This window comes from Diadema antillarum, unplaced genomic scaffold, assembly GCF_040938485.1.
Source record: "Diadema antillarum isolate AM-2024a unplaced genomic scaffold, OU_Dant_1.0 scf00000028, whole genome shotgun sequence".
NCBI classification, from domain to species: Eukaryota; Metazoa; Echinodermata; class Echinoidea; order Diadematoida; family Diadematidae; genus Diadema; species Diadema antillarum.
Window position 1 is genome coordinate 7,347,697 of NW_027270917.1, and position 25,353 is coordinate 7,373,049.

Genomic DNA, 25,353 nt, shown 5'->3' on the forward strand with positions numbered 1-25,353 from the left:
CATTTACATTATATGCAGAAAACAAAAACGGAGTTTGCTTGCCCCTAAACTTTCAGGGGTTCAAGGTAAAGAAGTGTGCATGTTACGCTCCTTGAGGTGGTTTGGGGCAAGCATAATCTCCAGACAAGTGCAGAATGTTCAAAAAAAGCCATCCATAAAACCCTTGTGCTTCCATGCATGCACAAAATACACAGAAAGAATCACATAACCAAATACCAGGATTATTATCAATCAAAGGTAAGGGAGTAATTTCTTGGAATTAAAAACAAGATAAATAAAAAAACAGCATTTCTGAAAATGGAAGAGCTTTAAGGTAATAATTTTGTATGCCTCTGCTCAAAAAACTACTCAGAATATGTTGAACGTGTGCATTCTGCCAGGTTCTGTCCATGTTGTATAATCATGTGTTATAGTTTATGTCATATAGGTTTATGAAATGAAATTTCAGCACCCATATATGCAGCCTGTGACTGCTACTTGTGTGTGTGTGTGTGTGTGTGTGTGTGTGTATGTTTGCGTATTTTTTATTTTCTTTTTTGCAGTTAGTTATCACTCAACTGATTTGAAATACTTCTCACAGCAAGGTGCAAGACCTGTATCATAACTGTGCACCCTCTGGATGTCTCATGGTGCGTAGTGTGTGTGACAAATGCACATGCGACTACCGATGGCATTGATAAGCAGGAAAATATAGGAAAGAAAAGAGAGCTACCGGTATTGATTTCATGTGTATTTCCCAGACATGCCTTCGCCACATTTTTCTGGTCCATTGCAATGACGCCCCTAATCATATTGACTGGGCAGTGAGTGCATTACATCCTTTGTAAAAGAAGACAGAAGAAAACCACATAGTATGTTTTTGTTTTTGTTTTTGTTTTTTTTGCCTTGCAAGGGCATGGAAAAACAGCTGTGACATCTGGCATTGCCAATTTCGTGATCGACACTGCAGCAGGGATTACACCTATTTATTTGAAACAGTCAGATGTACATGCATTTTGCATTTGAATCCTTGCAACAATATTGGAGATTTTGCCTCGATTGCTCACTTGAACTTTATACCCATCTAGAATATCCTTCAAAACATTCTGCCCTTTAACAGGAAGACTAATATCTGTGGAGGGATTATTACTAATTGTATGCATTCAGATCATAGGAGGCCTTGCACACATACACACCTGGGAATAATTTTTCCAACTCATATTTGATTAGCAACTTCAGCTGATGAACAATATTTCAAAATGGTATCCTGTATACTTCTGTGGAAGAAAACTGCCACACAAATGTAGTTTTATGTACACTTGTAGCAGTAGTATGAAAAATGCATTACAGCAAATTGCGATGCGATACCAGGAAAATGATTTTCTGCACACACATACCCACACTCTCACACAACGCACACACTGTTCTGAGAGTCATACATGAAACATGCACCCACACCGTGTCCATTCGAAACACATCAACTCTATGCTGTAAAGAAGCACAGAGACGTACGTAACATTCACACACACTACCACATGTTAATAAAGAAATACAGAGGAACGCATTCACACACCTTCCCTTACCACTTAACCAGCACACGTGATGTTATTCCAATTCCCAAAACCGTGTGCACAGAGAAATAACACAACACTCGACAAAACTTTATAAGAGTAATGGGAAAGGGATTCCCGGGGGTCCATAACTCAGGAGATGGCAAAATCGTTGCCATGGCAGGGAGGAATCATGGGGCGCATTTGCCCGGGATGATATTCCATCTACCCTCTTAACAGGTCCTCAGGGGTTCTGTTTGACACCTCGGAGAAGATGGGTGAGAAAAGCCGGAGGGTAAAATTTGCGCCAGCATCTGTGTCCGACCGTGACTGACTCATCTTGTCAAGATGCAATCTGAATCCCACCAGCTGAAGGCGACAAAGTCAAAAACATTTGATGCATCTTCACGGTGTCCTGTGATTGGAGGGGGGGGGGGGGGGGGGGAGGGGATAACACTATCGCATCGTCATGGACACTCCATGGCTTGCTGTTGCCCACCACAAAACTGGAAATAACCCATTGAGGATGGGCTGATTTTGCTACAAGGCACATTTCCCATAAACACCTGCCCGAGTACACTCGGGACTCGTCCTCAACGGGTTAAATGGCGGGGTAGCCATGATCACATGACCTGATTGCTGTGTAATAGCCATGACTCTATCTGCTCATTCCAGATCTCAGAGTACAAAACGGCATAATGTAAAGTATGTAGCATTTTTTCTCCTTTCACTTTATTATCTATTGATGTAGTAACAATTACCCAATAGGTATTAATCAATTGTTGCATATTATTATGATATCAATTATTGAATTCTTTACCCACGGTATAGCCTCTTCGGTGTTGCCACTGCTCTACCAGAGAGCCCTGCCAGTATTATTACCCATGGTTGTAATGCAAGTTGGTAAAACATCCTGTCCGAGGATGCAGACACAGAGACTCCAACCCCAAGCACCTTCTGATCTGGAGATTCTCCCGCCCGAAACCCCTAGCAAACGGGAGACTCCATTGATGTGCGCGAAGGGCACAATATTATCATCACGAGCGCGAAGTTCCTTGCGGTCTATGGTTCTAAATGCTCTCTCGCGGGGCGCTTTCTACGGCTTATTTTTCAACATACAATGAAATTAAGTAAGAAATCATTTCAAGCGGGAGAAATCAAATCTCAAGCGGGAGAACGGGAGATTCTGCAAAAATGGGCTTTCGGCGGGAGATCTCCCGTCGAAAGCGGGAGAGTTGGAGTCTCTGCAGACATTTGATTGGATTCGAATTGGAGACCTCCCACTGAAAGTCAGGAGTCTATTATATACATGTACATATATTTAGAAGGCTTTCCAATGCCTTTATTTAGCATGCAAAGTATGACTCAACCCAAATGGACATCCAGCAGTGGGGCACACTTCAGCGTGAAAGAGATCTGTGTGGGCCATCGTTTGGAGTAAATGATGACCTAAAGTATGTAGCTCAGTTTAGCCTCTCTCTTTTTCTGTTAAAAAATCCAGGATTTCCGCTGTAGCCATTATGTGAGATATTAGTTCGTGAGGGGACCAAGCGATGCGAAAGGCCTCCCCCCCCCCCACCTTTCCTACCCCATGTCCAATTTCTTGGCAGGGGCTCAACACTAAAACGAGCCAGGAAACTGCCCGAACATGTTTATGAGCGATCTTGAAGTGTTGCCATCTCGCAGGGATGCCGTGTAACAAGGGGCTGGAGTGGGCAATTAAAAAACATCCATTTCCTTCTTAGCTTAGTCTCTCAAAAGCAGACTGTTTTTATAAATTTTTTTGATCCCTTCAATAAGACATTGGGGGTGTTTCACAAAGAATTCAAGTCAATCTTAAAAATCAATATTGATCTAAAATTATGATATGCCAGTGGCTTCCCTGTTCAGTTTTATTCAGTGTTTTCGGAATCCACTTCAAAATGCTATCAAAATTGACGGAAAAATTTTGTGTGACTTCTTTGATTTTTTTTTTTATTAATGGCTGCATGACAAAGTCTCCAAAATTTTCATTTTCATTGGGAAGTTTGAATACCACTGAAGACACAGATACAGCATACCATAATTGTAGGTCGATCGTAATTTTTAAGATCGACTAAAATTCTTTGTGAAACACCTGCCTGTTCATTCACTTTATAGATTTCTGCATAAATCTCTGGACGAACATGATTCTGGCATTGGCATTGTGCTCTTCATTTGTGACCCATCACAATGAAAGCTTGATAAATGAGCAAAACCTGAATAACCTAAATGTGGTTTAAGATTTAGATGCAAACTATAATGCTCTCAAGTGATCTAATGAACAGTTTTATTGCAAAACGAGCTAACTCCATTCTTGTTAAGTTAAAATATTTGTGATAAGAGCTGCTAAAAACAAAGAAAATACAGGATATTTTGATTCAATTCAATTCAATTCAAAGGTTTTATTTTCACTTCTTTCAGCAGAATGTACAAAAAGTATAAATTCGACATGCGTTTGAAGGAATGATACATAGATAGCAAAGAATAACATTTGTCAGTAGCCGTCACAAAATGAGGCATTTTTCACGCAAACATATTTATACATTCTGCGAAAGAAAGTGGAGGTACCCACTCAAAAGACTGTGCTTGTACACTGTGGGCACCTCACAAGAGGAAAAAATAGGTGAAAACTTAACTACAAGTGTGCGGGATGAAAAAAGAAGTGGAAAAGGGGAGAGGGAGGAAACAGAAATAAAAGTAAAAAGACGAGACAATTAAAAACAAAAAGCCAAGATCAAATCATAAATTCTATTAATCATAAATTCTAGAATATCAAATTATTCTTATGGTACAAGTGAGATATTACTGGAATGGTTTGATTTACATGTAGCTCTATCTGATGATGGACTTACTTTGAAATGTTTAAAAATGGTGCTAACTGTAAAAGTGGATATTTTCGCGCAACTAATTTTTCGCGCTTTGCCGGGTTGGAAGAGTTTTGCATGTTTTTGATTCCGCGGAATCAAGACACAAAGTACACGAACATATGGCAAGCAAAAATATTGGCGTGCTTTTATTTTCGCGCTGGCTTCTGGTTTCGCGAAATGCGCGAAAATTTCAACACCGCGAAAATTTCCACTTTTACAGTAGCTCATTTTGCAATAAAACTGTTCATGTATTGTCCCACCTTATTATAGTCACATACTCGTACCAAGGTTGCTACTTTGTTAAACAGCCCAGATGATTGTGGATCATTAGATTTAGTAGCATGTGAATGGCTGTTATAGCTTGTTTCATATCTTTTTGGTTTCATTTGTTGTTGTTTGGTGGTAGTTCGATGTTTATTTGCTTATTTACTCTTCCAGTCAATATCATCTCCCTGTGTAATAAGTTCTCATTGGAGGGGAATCACATTGAATTCAATTGAATTCAGCTCTATTCAAACCAAATCTATTCAAATTCAGCATGCTCGCAGTGTTCAGTGTAGGTACTTGAAGAATGCCAAAAAAAACAACACTGACCCTGTCGTTTTTCTAGTCCAAGGAAATAGGAGGGGAGAAAAAAAAAGAGAGAGAGAGAGAGAGGGAACTAAGTAAAAATGGAATGGAGGTTGCAGAGTGCATCATGAATATTTGACGACGGACAGAATATGCACTCACAAGGGCTACTCCATAATGACCAGAGTCACTGCTCGCTCTTCCGAAGGCTCTCAGCGTCACGGCGGCGAATTAGGAACAAGCTTGCATGCATGATTTTATCCGCAAACAAAAGGTTAAAGGCATTGTTTACCATGTGCAGATGAAACAAAAATGCAGCTTTAGTGCTTTAAACTAGTTTTTAAGTGTGAGTTAGGGATAGAAACAACAGATGTCAAAATGGTAATCAGTATAATCAATATTACAACTTGTAAGTAATATTGTTGAATATACAAAATGTGAACAACACAACTGTAGTTGTAATAAAATTGTTTCTAGAATAAACCATCTACAGTTATGGTTTATTGAGAAAAATAGGCATCTCCTTACATCTTAGGCTTTATGGCAAGATGGTAGGATGTTTTGTGATACAAGCTACAACAGACCTGCACATATGCATCAAATGTGATAACTCAAACATCTTTTAAATCACTGCTCCCAACGGTAAACAGTACTTTAAAGCAAGGGATCCGCTAGGGTGCCTGCGGAAGGAGATTCAGATGAATATTTGGCCAACTAATGGCTGGGATGGAGGGGGGGGGGGATAAAATGAGGGGTGGTGGGATATTCATGAAGTTAGTGCACGCAACCCCTCCGCAAATGAGCTCGTCAAGTTCGGCACACAATGGGTCTGTCCTCATGGGGGACATCTATGATTTGGGCTTGCGTATCAATTAATTAAGAGGCTTACGATGAAAGCATGGGAGTACGTTGGTGTTCCTTTTGCTGGTTTCTTGGAGAGGGGTGGGGAAAGGGGTGTGGGGGAGGGGATAAAGGAGGCATCTCTCTGTGACGCTTTGTGGAGCGATGAACGCACAATCTTGAAGAGAAAGATTTATATTGACTAGCGCCATGGCAAGGGTAGAGGTACACACTGATGATGGTAAAGACAAAACAGTGCTTATAGAATTAGGATCAAGAAAAATTTTGAATGACAAAAAAAAAAGATGGTAGTCATAATGGTTTATATTACCATAGATTTTACAGAGAGTAGGAAGGTGATAGAAAAGATAATGCAAGTTTGATTTACAAATGGTACCAATTTCCTCAGAAAAGTGACAATTTGCCACAGATTAACTACGCTGTATACCTTATCCCTTTAGCAGTGACTTGGATAGCTGGAGTAGTAGTCTGTAATGCGTTTTACGAGGAATCTGCGTAATGAGGTACATCGATCGCCCACCAGGGTGAGATTTTTCGAATTTCCTACGAATTTGTTGTCACTGCTTGTAGTATGAACCCACAGCGCAGAAATATGATTCGTGTAACATGACTTTCTCCTGGTGATTTGAATACACTTTGTAACCACACACAAAATGCCCAGTCAGCCGGCCAGCTTTGCTTATACATCATTTGCATGCAGTCAAGTGCCCAGCCGGGCTTGCATGCACTTGAGGGTGGCAAAAATTCATTATTTCTCTCGAGCGCGATAGCATTTCCATTTCTTCAACTCCGCCGTGAGTAGAAAGGTCAAACAATAGCGATTTAAGTGTCGAGATATTTCCCTCGAGAAAATGAAATATGATGCAGGATGTTTTTCTCGTAGATCTTTGTAAAATTTGAAAAGAAAGAAAAAGGAAAGAGAGAGAAAATTTTTCAATTTATAATCCAGAGAGTTGTTTTCCTCCCCAAACTGTATGTGTGACGAAAATAGCAGTACCAGGTGTTATGGAACACTCTCGACGACGCACAGCCATCCCTCATCTTGTTGTGTAATTTGCCATCAATCTAGATCGTGGATCGGGCCAGACTCCTCTGGGGAGAGGTAGGAGAAAGCGTGCCGGTATTCTTGGGACGGGATGAAAGCGTGGATCGTTTTTTTTTAAACGTGATTTAAGCCTCCCAACTGGATGGGATGAGATAAGAATTTGATATTTTAAAGCTTTGCAGTCTGTCTCTTTTGGTACTAAAAGAAGCCCATTATGCTAGGAGCGCATCAACTTGAAGTATGAAATTGTAGCGCATATTATAAAGAAATTAGGCATAATCAATTATAAGTATTTTTCATGAATGTATTATACATGTACCATCTAGTTATTCCGTACAATAATTTGTAAATACACATCCTCAGATGCATACCAGATACACAAAAATGTCTTTGTACGGTGTATGTATACATATGAATCTATCGATATATACATTGTAGTTGTACGCATGAGTATACTGTAAATATAATACAAATGTATAGATAGATAGATAGATAGATAGATAGATAGATAGATGGATATATGCAAATACTATATGTATGTGTATATGTATACACTTATGTATACTTCATCTTACAGAGATACAGAGTGAACTGAATGTAAATGTTGTATCATTGATAATTCTGGGTGCATACTGTGCCTACCTCGATAGCCCGCGCAAGAAAATTCACTTCTGTCGCACGGCAGTTCCAGGTCGGAGCCATAAGTTCGTGCCATGAAACAGTGCTCTGAGAGAGTGTGCGTGCCCTCGGAGATGTGACGAGAATGGACGATACGTCAAAAATCATCCCTAAAAGCGATCACGTCCGATTTGACTCCCTCTCTTATATGGTGCTCCGTGCCCCACTCGGCGAAGGTTGCCCACTATTTGCTGACTTTTTGGGGGGGGGGGGGGGAGGGGGGAAATAAAGATGCATTTGTCCATATAGACATCTGTAGCTGTTGGTACATAAACAAGAGCATGAAAACAAATGGCACTGCAGCAAAACTGTCTCTATGCCATCTGTCTTATTATTAAAAGCCATGAAATAAATTCAAAGTGATCCTATCCATGCACTCGCTCTTTCTGTAGTTGAGGCTGATTGTGAAAAGGAGTCTTGATATATGCATATGAAAACTTCTGCGACTCACAATTTTTCTGTGGCACTCTTGTTTGGCATTGAATGTCCATGTGGTTAATTGTTACCCAGACAGTAATTCCATGCAAAGAAATTAATACAGAAATCACCAGGTATTAAATGAATATATCAGGGACAAAAATTAAATAAGGTGGCTCACCATTGAAGAGACATGTTAATCAGCAGTGCACATGATTTACAGTCTTTTAGCCAGTCACTATTATCCTGCAAAGATATGGCTTTCTCTCATTGTACTGTAGTCAATGGTGTGCTTATATTGAAAGTAAATCATTCATGTGCTCCGTGACCTGTAGTTTGATAATGATGGCAACAATTAAATATTTGATTTCCTTCGGAGGTGCCAATTATGCGCGCCCCACAAATGCTGGAAAATGCTTCGGTTGACCGTGCAGGTTGTTCGTACGCACGCTACTGCCGACACAGTAATCTGATGATCAATCACGCAAACGGGGGCCGATTGTAGAATGGATTGATGCTGATTTCGCACACCAGGCGATCTCGCACCTTTCGCTTTCTCAGATCGTTGCGTCCACCTCTACGTGTCTCTTCCATTTCCTGTTACATCTGAGCTCTGCTGCAAGGACTACCTGCCATATTTGATCAGCTTAATTACGAGTACATCTGATGGAAACCAGTTGTAATTCATACTTGAGGTATTTTGACAAAGAACGTACACCAGAGCTAGGTCTACTACTGAAAGCTCTGCTCAATGCATTCAAATAATTTGCATGCTGACTTAAATTCCGTAAACAGGTAAAATCAAGCAATCTCCAAATTTGTCTGAATGTTGCCTGAAGTAGCAACAACCAGTTTACACTTGGTTAAAAAAAAAATAGAAGCTCTGTTACTTTATGAGGCAGAAAAAAAAGATAATGCAAGGATAGATTATCTTTGTGCACTTTATAAAAAAATAGTTTGATGTCTTCATTAATCTGATGTTAACAATATTTGATTTGTTCATTTATCTGATATTAAAAAAACCATGTCATTGAGATGTGACATGTAAAAAGCAAATGCTGTTTGCATTTCTAACTGCTTTTGGAATACTGTAAAAGTGGATATTTTTCAACCGCGCGGACTAATTTTCTCACGCGCTTGGCCGGGTCGGAAGAGTTTCGCGTATTTTTTCAGGAATTCCGCGGAATCAAGACATCAAGGTGGTTTTGTCCGCACAGGCACATATGGCAAGCAAAAATATTCACGTGCTTTTAGTCCAGTTTCGCGCTACATTTCTGGTTGCGCGACTAATGCGCGAAATATTGAAAGGCTTGAATTAAAACAGCCCCGCACTGTAAAAATCTAAGATGTGACCACTTTTGCACAGTAGTGACAATACCTCAAGAAATGTTTAGAAACAAGTATGTGAATGCACCCCTAGGCAAAAATGAATGTAAATTATGTCAACTTCTTCCGTAATATTGTTGTTATTCGACAATCAGGACATGTTTCAGTGGTGACATTCATAAATTTACTTTGCAGTTTATGCACAAATACCCATCGTAGGTTTGCAGTGGTAGACTGTATTTCCAAGCTGTGTGAAATATTTTTAGCATCACTAAATACTGAGGCAGCAGAATCTGTGTTAAACCCAGGCTTATCCTATCTCATGTGTTTCTGTGCGTTTGATCATCGTCGTCAGTGCCGGCCAAACTGCATTGAGCTTGAGCGTTTATTACAACCTTGAACCGAGCAAGGAAAAATTGAAAGATTCATCCGCTGACTCACACTCGATTTGGCAAGAGCAGAAAGATGGGTGATGTGCTAGCGAGTAATGCCTTTTAATGTCTATAGCATGGGATGAAATCATTGTCGTGTCTAAATTGGGTCTCGGCCGCATTGTTCGTTTCCCTGCCAAAACCAACACGAGCAAGTCACGAGAAGAAGGCCAGACTGATATTGATTGTTGCTTTAAACAAAAATAGTATTTTTGTTTCCCCCTGAACAGTCCCATTCTGTGATACAAATGTACAGGTTTAAAGGGGGAATGACATCCATTAATATACATGTATTTGGATTGAGTGAATGCAGCAATACTAGTAGAACACATCAGTGAACTTTGAGGAAAATCAGACAATCTGATCAAAAGTTATTAATTCTTTAATCAAGTTTTCGTGCAGCCATAACTGGATGAGAAGTCTACTGCAGTTCATGATGTCATCTTGGAAAACAATTTTAAAGAAACTATAAAAAAGAAATCAATAGAATTCATTTTTTTTTTTTTAAATTAGAAATGTGCATTCCTTTGACTTGTGAATGACATATGCTAAAGGGTAATATTATTTCCCTGGCTTTCTTAAAGAGGCACTTGTATGTCAAGAGCTCTTTCATTTATGCTGGAAGAGTGAAAATATGCTGAATTTTCTTTATAACTTTCTTTGTAATGTCCATATGACACCAAGCTTTGGCTGCTCTAAACTTTAGTTTCAGAGAATAACTTCTGAATGGATTGTCCAATTTTCCTCAGACTTCACTGATTTATTCTACTAAATGTTGCTGAATTTACTCAGTCCATGTATATATTTGGGTTTCATTCACCGCTAATGTGTTCAAGGGGTTTTGAAGTAGTAAGGGCTTTGTACATAAAATGTAAAAAAAAAGAAAAGAAAAGAATTGTATACTGCTTGACAATAACTGAAGATTCAGTAATATACCCTTCCTCTGTGTGATTACCCATAATCCACTATGAAGGGCACAGGCTTTAGAAGAACCTGTGTGATTAATGCAGAGTCAGAGAGATGATCCGATCCAAGCCTGCTGTCTCTCGTCGAGTCTACCTACCGTATGTGGGTCAAATAGATCAGCGACGAATCCACACCAGTTGTAACCTTCAGAGATACATGTACGTCTCTCAAGAAAGTCAAACAACAAGATGAAAAAGAAAGAGAGAGAAAAAAAAATGCTGGGTATACGGTGTAGCTCTTGATAGACCATTATTTTTTGCATGGCAGGTGCAGTGAAAAACTCAAAGTTTTCATGTACAAAAGTGTACGTGAAACTTTTGCAAAATTCCTGAGGAGCCAAGAATTGCAACTGGTAAATGCATGCAAAAGTTCTTCTCTACACAGTGCATATTGAATGCCAGGGGCAATTTGCGAACGTTTCATGCTGCAAAAAACGCCGTCAGCTCCAATTCGCGAAAGTTTCACGCCGCGAATATTTCTGGTTTTACAGTATTTATGTTTCATTTAAGTGGACGTGATCTGTGTCTCTGCCGAAGGTTCTTCTTTGGGGAAGGTCACTAAAGAAGGCGTAGGTTTTTCAGTCCAATGATACATTGTAGATGTGCTGACATATGCAAGTCATGAGCTCATTGTCCCACCTACTCACATCCATATTGGTGGTTTCCCTGGAATATGGTTGTCAAGAGTATAGGCGCATTAAAGTTTTGTTTTTACCCTAGAAAACACTTCACGATTGTCGACACCATTCGATCCACGAAGCAAGTGCTCTTGTCGGTCATTTGGAGAGTGCTGTTACTGCAAGCTGCACAGATATCACAACTGTATACCCTGTTTTAAAGTATTGACTCTGATGATCTGTGGTAGGCTGGCGTTTACCACTATAAGACATACATGTAGGAGAAGTTTTTGTTCTTTCTCAAAAAACAAACAAAAAAAATTATAGTGTAAATTCCCCTGGGGCCAGTCATTTATAGAACAACAGCTGACAAATTAGACATGTGACCACAGTCATCCGAGAAAATATCATTGTTGATTTCCCCCCCTACAATAGTACATGTTCGATCAGTGGTAAATAGGGTCGCCACATTCATTTTTTCCTGTATCTGTACAATGCATACAATGTCCTTTAACCATTACTTCCTGTGTGATTCGTCATATCAAGCTCTTTTTTGCCTTTTCCATTTTTTATTTTTCACTTCTTTTTTTTTTTTTGGGGGGGGGGGGGTGGGGCGGTGGAAGGTTGGAAGGTTGGAAGGGGAAAAAGAAGCAGACTCTATTAGTGTCATGTTACCACCAATGTCAATACCAGGGCAAGCCATCAGCTGATTAGAGGTTTCTCAGCATGCAGAGCAGAGTGCTATGTCATGGCCAGCTCTCTACAATGAGATAGCAAGTGAAGTGAGGTTGTGGGAGATGGGGGAGGAGGTTTCAGTTGTTATCAAAGGCTTACTCTGGGGAAAAACATGAAATATTGAGTATAATCATATTTTGAAGAATGCAAGAGACAGCTAACATTCATGAATAAATGTGTATAAAACGCATTGTGTATTGAAGCCAAATTTGGGAAACAGGATTTGTAACAGGGCATCTTACAGTGTAGGCCATCATGAAATGCTTAACCCGTTGAGGACGGACTGATTTTGCTACAACACGCATTTCCCATAGACACTTGCCCCAAGTATACTGGGGATTCGTCCTCAACGAGTTAAATGATTGAGTTCCGCAGAGCTGACCCATTGGGAAGGAATAGTGTGAACTGTCGATATGATTGATGTGTAGCCATCTTGCGTAGATGGAAACCCTGCTCACATGATGGATTTAAAATTGGCAATTTTACAAATTGCTTTCAGTATACCGTGTGAAAGCAATGCATCGTCAGGATTGTTGGAGTGTGAACAAGCCTTTCGTTTCTCTTTGTTCCCCTTACAATTACTTTCACTATGTGAAGTACGTAATGTCAGACTGCATGCACAAGGTGGAACAAAAGGTGCTGCAATTGACAGATATCTCGGTTTGTAAGGATTGATGAAAAGACATGGATGCAGGATGGAGTTTGTTACAATGTCAAAGACTTGTCTTGACTCCTTTTCGAATTTAACATCACGCGAAAATTTTTTTTTTTTTTTTTTAAACACACGCGAAAAAGTCACACTGGGATAGGCTCTTAAACAAAATAGAAACATGTGATTTTTATTTGAAAACATTGATTCTCCTTAATAAGCAAGGTACTGTATAATGTAAGGCGCAAGTGTTACATGGCACAACAACCAGTGGGCTTGTGGATGGTGTATGATAGCTGTAGAAACATGGGCAAACAATCAGACAAACAAACAAATAAACAAACGACATGAACAAGTATCTCTGCACTTGCTGCTCAAATGGCTCTGTCAACCTGTAACAGACAAACCTACACGTCGCTCCAGCACTTTCTCCTTCCCAAAGAGTGATGATACCCTCACCTTGTAGAGCATATATAGGGATTAGAAAACAACCATTATAGGGAGAGGAATCAGAAAGAGCTGTGCACTTGGTCTGAAGATTGATGCAAGGTCCTGCGCATCTCAGTCGATTTTGTGTCCTGCATCAGATAAAATTACTGTCAGTTGTAATCCATTATGGAACAAGGCCTAGGAGTTAATGCGAGGGGTTCTATGTGACAACATAAATATTGAATTGTGATCACAAATTCTGGCGCTCATGACAAAGGCATGTATTTATGTAATGGGATGGTGAACATTGTTTCACTCAGTGCAGTTTACTACTTTGGCAATCATAGAATGATCTGATGCACATTGTCATTATGCAGCATGGCTGGCTGCTGTAATGTACACATCATCAGCTATTGATGATTTTTTTTTTATATAGTATATGAATGTAAATGAATTACTCATCATGAATTATGGAAACATTATACACCCATAAAGTAAAAGTCAGATAAAAAGTGGGAGCGTGGTAGGTGCTGCAAGCCAACCATGTCCGTGTTTGTCTCTTTCTGTCTCTCTGTATGTTTTTATCACGTTTAAACATAACCATGTCTCTTGATGTCAACCAACCTACATTAGAGATGCAGAAAAGCTGCTGTGGTCTCTCTTCCTTATATCTTACATCCAGGGAGAGAAGGAGACGATTAATCACAGTTTAATGGATTTTTTTTTTCTTTCTCTTACTTCCTTCTTCCCGCATCTTTGTTTTTCTTCTTGTCAATCCTTCCTCCTTCTTCTGCTTCATCTTTTGAATTCCTAGTATCTCTTCCACCACTTCTGTGTTCATCCTGTTTTCTGTATTCTTTATTCCAACAACCTCCTCCCTTCTCTCTCCTCCTGCTCTTCCTCTTCCTCCTCATTCTTCCATTTTCTGCCTTCTCTAACTTCATTCCTCTATTTCTTCCTCTTCCTTCGTCTCTCTCTTTTTTCTGCTTTTCTACTTCTTCATCTTTAATTCAATTCAATTCATTTCAATTCAATTCAATTCAATTCAATTCAATTCAATTCAATTCAGTCATTTGTTGTCATACATAAGCAGAAAAAAATTGATTTACAGTCTGATTTCAAAATGTAATAGATAAGAGCATTTGAATGGAGTAGAAGGAAAATAATTATTGGAAATAATCATTTGCCTTTTTTATGTCATCTTCACATTTCTTCCCTCCTTATTTCTTCTTCTCTGCAGAATTTCATTCGGGTGCTGTGGGAGGTTCACGTCGGCAGAGATCATGTCATTCTGTCTGTCCGTCATGCTGGTATTTCTCTGGGTCATGACCGGCCACTGGTTGCTGATGGATGGTAAGCCCATCTCCACTTTTCATCCTCACCCCCCCCCCCCCCTTTCCCATTTGGGATAATCCCTTAAATCCTGTAAGTGGCTTAGTTCTCTCCCAACCCACCACCCCCCCCCCCCATCTTCTTCACAGAAACAGGGGAGAGGATTTGAGAATGTTACAGGGGGTACTCAAGAGTGACATATTCTGTCACATCGTTTCAATAGAATGTTGTCGCAAGTGAGATTCTCGTTCTTAGACTAGTAACCTGAAGGCAGAATCTATGGTCTTTATCGTTCTTGTAGCTTGTTTAGAGAAGGGGGTGATGGGATCATATGCAAAAAAGAATTAACAATAGTGTTTTGTTTGGGCTTTTTTGTCAAGAGCTGCTAAATTAAAGCCTTAGTTTTGACAGTTATGGTGACTTTTGTATGGCAGATACATCGCCCCCCCCCCCCCCCCCCCCCCCCCCGCAGGCCCTATCAGGTTGAACAATGTGTATGCCAGAGAATATCGTCAGTTGCTTATTTGCACCGATAGAGGATATTTTTCATTCTTGTACAATAAAAAAAAGCAACTTAATGCAAGAATTCATTAATTTGATAAGTCTATGGGTGTAGCAACCTTCTACTGCTGAAATGGCAATGAAATGTTGAATCTATTTGGAGAATCATAGAGAGAAGTATTGATGGGTGTGGTCTTTAAGTGCCAAGTGGTATATGAGCATCATGTCTTCCTAGAATAAACCTGTCCTCCGGGGGCAGATTACATAAGAGGGTGTAAGTGATGGCTTTGCATTTCATTGGCTCATGCAAGGTCATACCCCCCCCCCCCCTTCCCCATGTTGCTGTACCAGTCAAAATGTCCTTGCCCCCAAGGGTAATAATGCATCTAAAATATCAATGTATTTCCTAATGGAAATTGAAATCATGATTTGAATACTGTGTTTTGTCGTGATTGGTTTGAAACCGGATATACCTTGTTACTTTCAAAGAGCTGTGAATCAGGCATTGCTGTTTTGTTTGCTTCTGTGGCATCCTTCTCTTTCTCTCTCTATCTATATGTTCATATGATCCATTATCTCGTGCTTTGTTTTCTCTCTTCCTGGCTACCTGTCTTTGTGTACCTTGCTCCTTAATCATGAACAAATCTACCTCTCTCTCCCTCTCTTTGAGTAAATATCCATATATCTCTATCTGTCTTCTCTGCCTATCTATCTTCCTATCTGTCATCTATTTATATATTTGCCATCAATCTACCCATCTATGCCCTTGTATCTTTTGTTCTGCTGTGTTCATATGATTCTCCCCCATCTGTCTGTATTGATCTATTCATCTGTCTTATCTACCTGTCTGTCTATCTATCTATCTGTATGTCTATCTACTGATCTGTCTGTGTATCTGTATGTCCATCTCATATATTTATCTGTGTGTCTATCTATCTGCTTATCTGTTTATCTGTATATCTATCTATCTATATATCTACATGTACGTCTGTATCTGTATGTCTATCTGTCTGTATGTCTGTCTATATATCTGTCTATCAATCTATCTATCTATATATCTATTAATCTATCTATCTCCCTCTCTTTCTCCCTGTCTGACTGCAGCTTTGGCCATGGGTCTCTGTGTGACCATGATAGCCTTTGTCCGGCTGCCCAGCCTCAAGGTGTCCACTCTCCTGCTGACCGGCCTGCTGATCTACGACGTCTTCTGGGTCTTCTTCTCCACGTACATCTTCAATGCAAACGTCATGGTCAAGGTAGCCACACGGCCGGCCGACAATCCAGTGAGTTCTTCCACCACAAACTTCTGTTTGAAGTGTAGTTCTTCATAAACATGCGTACATGTATGTTCCATAGCATTCCAGTTCAGCCATTTTAATCACAGACATTACATAACACAATGACGTAGAAGGGAGATATTGAGTAAAGAAAGAATGCATTTCAAAAGTTTATTCTGCCTATATGGAGGGTGTTCAATCATATTGGTAAGTTGAAACTTGGCAACTATAATGAAAGAGTCAGTAGAACGGAAAACTTGCTTGTAATTGAAATGAATCTGCATGATCCTAAATAAATTGGATCTATGAAACAGAAATTTCTGGAGTACATTCACGTTGCAGAGGTCTAGACTTTCTTCAGAAAAATCATCATCATTATGCTGTGGCGTAGAGCTGAGGTTGTGCAGAATCTGCCTCCCTCCAGATTTCAAGTGGTGTCTGGAAAACAGAAAGAATGAGATATAAGGGAAGGAAAAAAATAACAGGAAAGGAATAAGGAAATGAAAGAAAGAGAGAAACAAAGAAAGTAAGAAAGAATGAAAGAGCCTCTGTTAGGCAGTCCCAGGGAGAATGTATGAGATGCAGGCATACACGTATGCACTTTATCTCTATACTGCCGGTAAGAGGATGGGCAGCGATGCATTCACACCCCCGTGAGTCATCGCCGTGGTAACCCATCTCGGATGCGGAGAGGCTACGGTCTGTAACTCGAGATACCTGCCTGCATGGCATGAATGAGATGAAGTGTCAGGCGATTGACAAGTGCTCTAATGGAAGTATCAGCACCTTCCTTATTTAAAGCCCAAATGTCGCTTTGGCAATAAGATCGTATTCTCCAGTGATCCTGCCCCAAAAAGTTATGGCAAATGGATGTGTACTTGTACATTGCCAGTGAAGATAAAATGACTCTGAAATTTATTGCAACGAGCTTGGAAAAAAAACAAAAACAAGCAACTATAACAACTAAAGAAAAGAGAGACTACTTGGATGGGTGGAAACAAATTTGTAAGTGAAGTAGTCTTTGGGTGGCAAAAGGTGATATACGTGTAAGATTTGGCCTTGCTGTTGCTGGAAATTTCAATCAGGGGTCTTTCCCTTGTGTTCAACAAAGCTACCTAACTAACACCTCGAATTGAAAAAAAAAAAAGACAGAAAATCCCTTAATTGGTAGGCTTCCAATTTTTCTATATGAGGTCTTTTAATGTACGAAGTAGACTAAATATCCTTGGCTGTGTATCCTTGGTTGTGTAAGTGCAGCTTTAACTGTCACTCTTCATGATTGTGCTGTTAATCCTTCTCCCCATACTCACCCCCCCCCCCCCATCCCTTCTTTTTTTTATTCAATTTCCCAAGGTTGGTATCATGGCAAAGAAATTCAACTTGCCGGGAGTCGCGAAGGAGGCGCCGCAGCTCTCTCTCCCCGGAAAACTCATATTCCCAAGGTGAGTTGCAAAGAGCTAGCTGTCACTGACAGTGCGGATGGTTCATTTCGGATCCCTGCCGCTCTTGATTGATGTGGCGCGTCACGCCCGAGCGAGCAGCCGTGATAGACCCGTTTCGTCGCAATGTCGCAGGGCACCGTAGCGGAAAGAAAGGAATTGTGCAAGGTTGACAGCAGCCGTTTGGAAGTTGAAGGGTGTATTTCCTTCCTCTTTTTTTTTCTCCCTCTACTTTATCTGGCCTTTTCAATTCGATTCAATTCTCATCCATGAAGATTGCATCCTTGTGTAAATGAACCGCAAGTGTCAGTAATTGTCAGCTTTAAGTTCAAACTACTTTCCTTGAACACTTCAGTATATTACTAAAAAGTGATAGTACTGTCTAATATTTGACTCTCCTTTTGCATATCAATGTTTGCTCTAGTTTTCTGTTTTGTAATGAGTGTACAAGTTTAGGCTGAGTTGAATTAATGATCTTAGTTTCTCCTTTGAGATTCATTTTCCTCCCCCATGTCATATTCACTTACAAATTATTTACATGTTTCCTATTTTAAAGGTGCATGGTCCCAGTGTTTTAGTCAAATGCGTACGCGGGCGCACGGCGCAAGTTTCCTATAGAGACCTACGCTATCAACTCCTCTTTAGCGCTTACGCTTTGGCCCACTTCCCCGAGTCCGAAGAAGTCCGATTCACTGTAGTCAGTGGTCGGATCACAGTTCGGCTCATGATTTGGCTGAGGGAGATGACAGCTTTGGCAAACTTCTTTTGTGATGTCATAATAACAAGCGCCTATGTACGCACCCTGGCATTACTACAGACTGCGCAATGCGCAGAGAAGACAACAAAGGCAAGGTTACTTAGCAACACCTACGCACTTTACTCTTGATGACAGCTCAACTTCGGTAATCTTCGTATCAGTGCTAACGGTGATCGGCAGTATCATCAACAGTACCCTCTACACTACTGGGACTATGCACCTTTAAGTGATGCCCCCCACCTTTGCTCCCAAGTACCAGTTCTGTCAATAACATGTTCCTTTTTTACTATGATTGTGGTTTGATGTAGTGAATTAATGGCTTTTATTCTTCTTTCCTTTCTTATCATCGCTTTCTCTGTCTATCTCCATAAATGCATGTCTACCCTCCGTCCCTCTCTCCATCTCCACCCTTCCCCTTCCTCTCACCCCTTTCCCTCTCTGCCCCCTCTTTCTTGACAACCCCACATCCCCCCCCCCCCCCCCCCCCCCGATTCCAACCCCCACCCCTTACAGCATGCACAACTCAGGTCACTTCTCCATGCTGGGACTCGGCGACATCGTGATGCCCGGCCTCCTCCTCTGCTTCGTCATGCGCTACGACAACTACAAGCGGCAGCAGACGGACGTGGTGGCTCCCGCCCCCATCCTGCCACCGAACAGCATCACGCAAAAGCTCACCTACTTTCACTGTTCCCTCATCGGCTATTTTGTCGGTAGGTATTCCCCCCGACGAGGCCCCCATCTCACTAGGAAGGTGATCATGGCGGCCATTGCGATCTCTGAAAATTTTGCAAAGCATGGCACAATAGCCCTCCATCTCCATATTTAGCCTGCGAGGTGATTCCACTACTGTATAAGCTGTTATTTTCGCGAGGGTTTAATTTTCGCGAATTTCGCGAATCTCAGTTGGATCGCGAATTTAACTACACGCGAAAATGTCTTCATGCGTTTGGTAATAGCACATTTACGTTAGAGTAGGCATCAATTTGCAAAAAACAATATCTTGCAAAAATGTCCATGACCTCATCATTCACGAAAATATCTGTATGCGAAAAAAACAGCGTATACAGTATGAGTCCTCGGCAGTCAACCTGCACTGAAGGTAATAGTGCTTCTATGATAGTACAATGCTGCCACATCGTGCTGTGTCAGTTTTTGAGGATCGTAGCAGAATCGCCTTGACATGAGATGGGGGTTTAAACGCAGAAGTATCTACTCATATTTGTCAATTCAGGGAAGCATCAGATTGCGCAGTAAGGAATGTACAACCGTAACCATTCATTGCGAAGATGAAAATTGAAGTGTCCTTGTGATATCAGTTAAATTTTGGTCCAAGAAGCATCACAAAGATGATCTAGTTCTTCCCTCCACGCGTGACAGTACACTGTACTAGTTTGTGTGCTGGTATAAAACTTAATCATAGTAAATTCAAGAGAGGAACATGAATAGAGAGAGCAATTGGCTGACATTTCTCTTGCAAACTGGAACTAGCTAGGAAAGTGCATCTGAAAGCTTTATGTATGATTTTTATTGACAGGAAATCAATTGCAAAAACTATCAATATCTATTGATGACACAAGGCTGGAAGTCAGTGAGGACAGCTTGTTTGAGGAGACATAATCATAACAATGGGAGATTTGCGGTGCAGGTCAATTTCTGGATGGTGTTGGGGGGGGGGGGGAATATGATATCATTAAAATACAAAGGAAGCACTGCACTGCAGCGGCTAACTATCTGGTGGTCATCTTTTAGGTCAGGGTCAGTTATATTATGAAGGAAAAAAAGGCCTGCCTGTGTCCAGAGCAGTCAATCCGACCAGTCCAGCATGGGCACTTTAGTCTTGTCTCCAGACTTAACTCATACATAGAAAGAAAAAAAAAACAAGCACCTTCCAATGTCTGTTCAATCATTTTTTTTTTTTTTTTTTTTGGGGGGGGATTTTGGTTTTATTATACCCACGCCAAACAAAGTTTGAATGGGGTATATAGGAATCAGCGGACGGTCGGTCGGGCGGTCGGTCGGGCGGTCGGGCGGTCGGTCGGGCGGTCGGTCCGTTGCAAATCTTGCGTCGCGAACTACTTCCTCAGTTTTCAACCGATTCCCATAAAACTTGGCACAGATGTGTGCCTTGGGTTGTAGATGTGCAGACGTATTTTTTGACAGTACCCAAAAGTACGTTGCCATGGTAACGGCATATTATGGGCAAAAATGGGTACAAATCTTGCGTCGCGAACTCCTCCCACAGTTTTTGATCAATTTTTATGAAATTAGGTACAGATGTTCATCTGAATATGTTAATGTGCAAGACACATATTTCCGCAGTGGCAAAAAGTGCGTTGCCATGGTAACGGCATGTTATTGGTAAAATATAGGGCAAAATGCTTCATGGCAAAACTGCTTCATCAGTGTTCTTCCAATTCTCATGGAATTCATATTGAATGTTTGTCTTAGGATATAGGTCAGCATGACACATTTCTTGATAGTGACAAAAAGTATGTTGCCATGGTAACAGCTCTCATATTATGAGCCAAAATGATGGAAAATTTTGTGTTGCAAACTACTTCCTCAGTTTTTGCCCAATTTCCATGAAACTTGGTACAGATGTGTGCCTTTGGTTGTAGATGTGCAAGACGCATTTTTCGACAGTACCCGAAAGTACGTTGCCATGGTAACGGCATATTAATGGCAGAAGATCAAGGAAAGATCTTGCCGATTTAACTACTTCCTCAGTTTTTTGACCAAAGCTTATGAAATGTTGTTTGGCGGGGGTATAACCAGTCGCTGTAGCGACATTTCTAGTTTAACATATTGTGATCAATATTCAAAATAAGGTGTCTTTATTAATTTCGGTGGCACACTGACATCAAATGCAATACCTTGCCTTTACCTTGGCTAAGTTCTTTTTATTGAATTTTGCCCCAAATAACAGTTTGTTTTTTACTTTTTCTTGGCAGCCTGTCCTTCCCCACTTCATTGTTAGGCTATGTCCACCAGTTGTTTGTAATGAATTTACATCACAATCAGAAAATGCTAATAGTAAAGCAGTTGTAATGTGTGAACCCTGACTGTACTGTCTTTGCCAATTGGCACATATGCCTGGAAACTTATTGTCAAATAATGGAGATTATCTAATCCCCCTAATCCTTAGAGTGTCACTATAGCCTTCATAACTGCTACACCTGAGTGGGCTTGGTATTCTTTACAACTACACATACCAGTACGAGTACGTCAAGTGAGGATGCATTTCTGAATGCTGATGAAAACTTTTGGACATGTTTAGGCTAAGTGCCTAGACACATACATGTGTGCATTTAATGGAGCTTCGGGTTGCTTTTAGCCAGACCCTGCCATTATTCGTAGACCTTGAGCAGTTGGTATCTTGCTTATTAAACTGTAAGGGTTGTAGATATTATTTGTGGCACTTTCCATGATTAACCCTACTCTGGCACCACAAACAATTAAAATCAATTGTGATTATTGAATTTAGCTGTGACAATGGTAATCGTACACTATCGTTACTATTGATGGGCAGCTGGTATGCGGCGGCTACTGCATTATGAGATAGTGGACAATATTGTTAACTGGAATTTGAAAAGGTCAGGCGACCTTCAAATTCTACAACCTTGATGAAGGTCACACCTGCTGGGCACGCTGTGTCGATAGTAGTGTAGTCTTGACTCTGGACTCTTGCTATGATATCTCTATTTAAAGGGATGGTACAGTTTCAGTCCAGATGGTGCTACAGGTTTCCAACTTTTTTGATGATGATATTTAGAGATAATAGAGATAATGACAACACTTCATCTCTCAGTGATCTCTGCACACATCTTTGCTAGTTTTCCCTTTTTATACCTCTAGCATAAAATGATAATACTGAAATAAGTAGTATTTATCCTAAAAGACTTACAAACCAACAAACAAAAGCTGGCAATCACATAACTTTCTTGGCAGAGGTAAAATATTTTCTGCGACATCAAGCTAATATTATGTTGGATGAAAAACTTACATCGTAACAATTGTTACATGTGTGTTCAGGGGCGTATTTTGGAGTGAAGCTAAAGCATGTGGACCATGAACACCAAGATGATAGCTGTGCAACAAAGAAGCTCAATGATTTCATGTGTGTCGATATTTTGACTGCAGGACTGCTGACGGCCACGATATCGTCGGAGGTCTACAAGAACGCACAGCCGGCCCTCCTGTACCTCGTCCCATTCACGCTCCTACCCCTTCTCATCATGGCCTATCTCAAGGTGAGATGACAGCGTAACCACGGCGACCCCTCCTTCTACACCAGCAAATAACAAAGACAAACACACACACACACGCACTTAGTATACAGAGAAACCTTTGTGAAATCGTATGTGACCCTGCACCTCAAAACAAACGAAAAGTTGCCAGACATGAATTTTTATTTAAGACCATATTCTAAAAGAGCAAATTTTAAGCTTTAAAATGATGTATAACTCAAATCAAATGGACTCTCCTAACCTATCTAAATATTCGAAAGAAAGCACAAACTCAGGAAAAGTGTGAACTGAGAAAAGAGGCTCTGAAGTACAGTGTCTATTCAAGCGCTTAATCTTTACCAAACCGTGCTGGCTGTGCGATGAATGGGACAAAAAACAGGAAGTAAACCACCAGAATAACAACAATGAAGGGATTATTAGATTAAACTTAAATTTAGCATGCCTCATTAACACATTCTGTCCATAATTAATGCCAACTTTCAAAGCAGTAGCACTATCCTTTCAAAAGTTATTAGAGTTGAAAGCGAAGAGTGTGGACAAGGTTTTTCAGAAATGAAAAAGGGATTCTAAAGACACACCTAATCACACTATTGTACCAAAAATGTTCGAGATAAACTGCTAAAAAAAACCACTTTTCTGCCCGTTTTGTGATACCAAATTTTAGCATAATATAAAAGAAGACCCGCTCCTTCAGAAAATATGAAAAAGTCAAGTTCAGCTAGGTTGACCCATTTCACTTTTATTTTCTGTCCTCACGCAAAATCAGTGTGTGCGACTTTGTTTGTTTTGAGGTGCACGGTCACATATACAATGTATGCACATACTGACATACAATCATATTTTCGTTCTTACAGACACATATTCATACTTATAAACACACACATACTTGCAAAAACACATCAGCATTCACCCATACACAGACAGACAGACAGACATGTATACATTCATTCATGCACACAAACAATTTATACATGCATACATACAGACATGTATAGGCCTACAATTTGTACATACATGATTTTTTTTTTTTTTGCTGGAAATGAAATGAAATGATATTAATTAAATACATACATACAAACATACCTACAGTTGTACATACAGTGTATGTCATAGCTTTAGGCAGCCTTAGCTCAGTCATTCAGACAATATATATATATATATATATATATATATATATATATATATATATACTTTTTGTTGGGGGGGGGGGGAGCAGATTGATAACAGTTACAGTTTGCACAGACTTTGAGTGATGGTGGTAACACATTGCAGTATTTGCTGCTTCAAAATACCCCAACACTGATGGATCAGCCCAGTATACCAGTACTTGACATTCAACTCCTAACAGCTCCTGTATGGGTTTTGGTTGAGACTCCAGTAGTTCTGCTTTGATAATGTCATTCCTTACCAGTTATTCTCATTTGGTATTTGTGGGGGCTACAGCTTTTCAGCTCCCCCCCCCCCCCCACCACCACCACCACCACACCAGAAAAAGCAAAAACAAAACAAAACAAAACTACTCTTCTAGAGGGGTTTTTGTTTTAAAGGAAAACTCTCCCTCTGCACAGTTTGTCAATGTCACAGTGGTAGAATAACATGAAGAAAATATGACAGGAATTTTGCATAATGTATCTATCACAGTAGAATATAACTTCTCTTTCATCTATAAAGCCCTATTTCAGTCATACACCATTTTTTAATGTCGGTTACAAAATTATCAAATGCATCTAAATCACTAAATTTATAACTGCTTAAATTCTCAACACAGTTAAAGATGATTAAAGTTGGTGTTTCTGTGATCTATTTTGGTATATTTCCCCACTTTTTGCATAATTCCAACATACACTATATAGGATATGCAGTAAAATTCGGAGGTGCCTACTCGAAGCTGACAAGATACATGATGTATGATAATTCTTGCCACAATATTCTTCAAGGACGTGATGTGTTAGTGTAATACAAAGACTTCAGCCATGGCATCATTATGGCATAGGATTCCAAAAATCTCAGCTCTTCTGTACAAGATCTTCTGTAGAATCCACAGATATGCACATTTTGTTTTCTTTTGGACATGATGTCTTATTCCCATGGTTGTTACATAGTCACAAAATGTGTAAACAAAAAGTTCTTCGTATATTGAGAAATTGACGGTAAAATGATTGACTGATGTCTGATGATCCCCCCTCTGTTCTGATTTCAGGGCGATTTGCGGCGAATGTGGCACGAGCCATTCATCAAAGGCCAGCAGAATAAGTACCTGGAGGTATGACAGGAGGCCAAAATGCATCTGGTGTAGTAACAGGCAAAGGCTGGAAGAGACCAGGAATCGAGCTTTTTCTTCAGCGCAACGGAATCGTCACGAGAGGCGTCATGCCGTTGCGCTCTTGGGGGTGGGCGGAGGGGTCCGTAGGTTGGACTGCGGAGCGTCGTTGCCCCCGGGGGGAGGGACACTCATGTGCCGTCATGAGAGAGAGCGTCGCATTTTACGATGGCACCAGGTCCATTAATGGTATGAAATGACGGCGTGCTCGCTGGAGAATGGAGACTCTTGCTTGGTTAATGTGTCCTGACGGCAGTGACTTGAACGGAGACTAACACTGGGCAGAAAGGATACCTCACCAACATGTTGAATACATTGATAATTTACTGAAATAAAA

At 40.4% G+C, this 25,353-nt stretch overlaps 1 protein-coding gene across 2 annotated transcripts in view; it reads left to right on the forward strand.

Annotated features, from left to right (window-relative positions):
- Positions 1–25,036, forward strand: part of LOC139737331 (signal peptide peptidase-like 3) — a 111,195-nt gene extending 86,159 nt beyond the window's left edge. For both annotated transcript variants that reach the window (XM_071648018.1, XM_071648011.1), the window contains exons 6-11: positions 14,381–14,493; positions 16,078–16,256; positions 17,604–17,692; positions 18,960–19,159; positions 22,590–22,699; positions 24,897–25,036. In XM_071648018.1, coding sequence (XP_071504119.1) covers positions 14,381–14,493; positions 16,078–16,256; positions 17,604–17,692; positions 18,960–19,159; positions 22,590–22,699; positions 24,897–24,965 — 760 coding nt within the window. In that variant the 3' untranslated portion in view covers positions 24,966–25,036. The remainder of the gene's footprint in view (positions 1–14,380; positions 14,494–16,077; positions 16,257–17,603; positions 17,693–18,959; positions 19,160–22,589; positions 22,700–24,896) is intronic.
- The last annotated feature ends 317 nt before the right edge of the window (positions 25,037–25,353 follow it).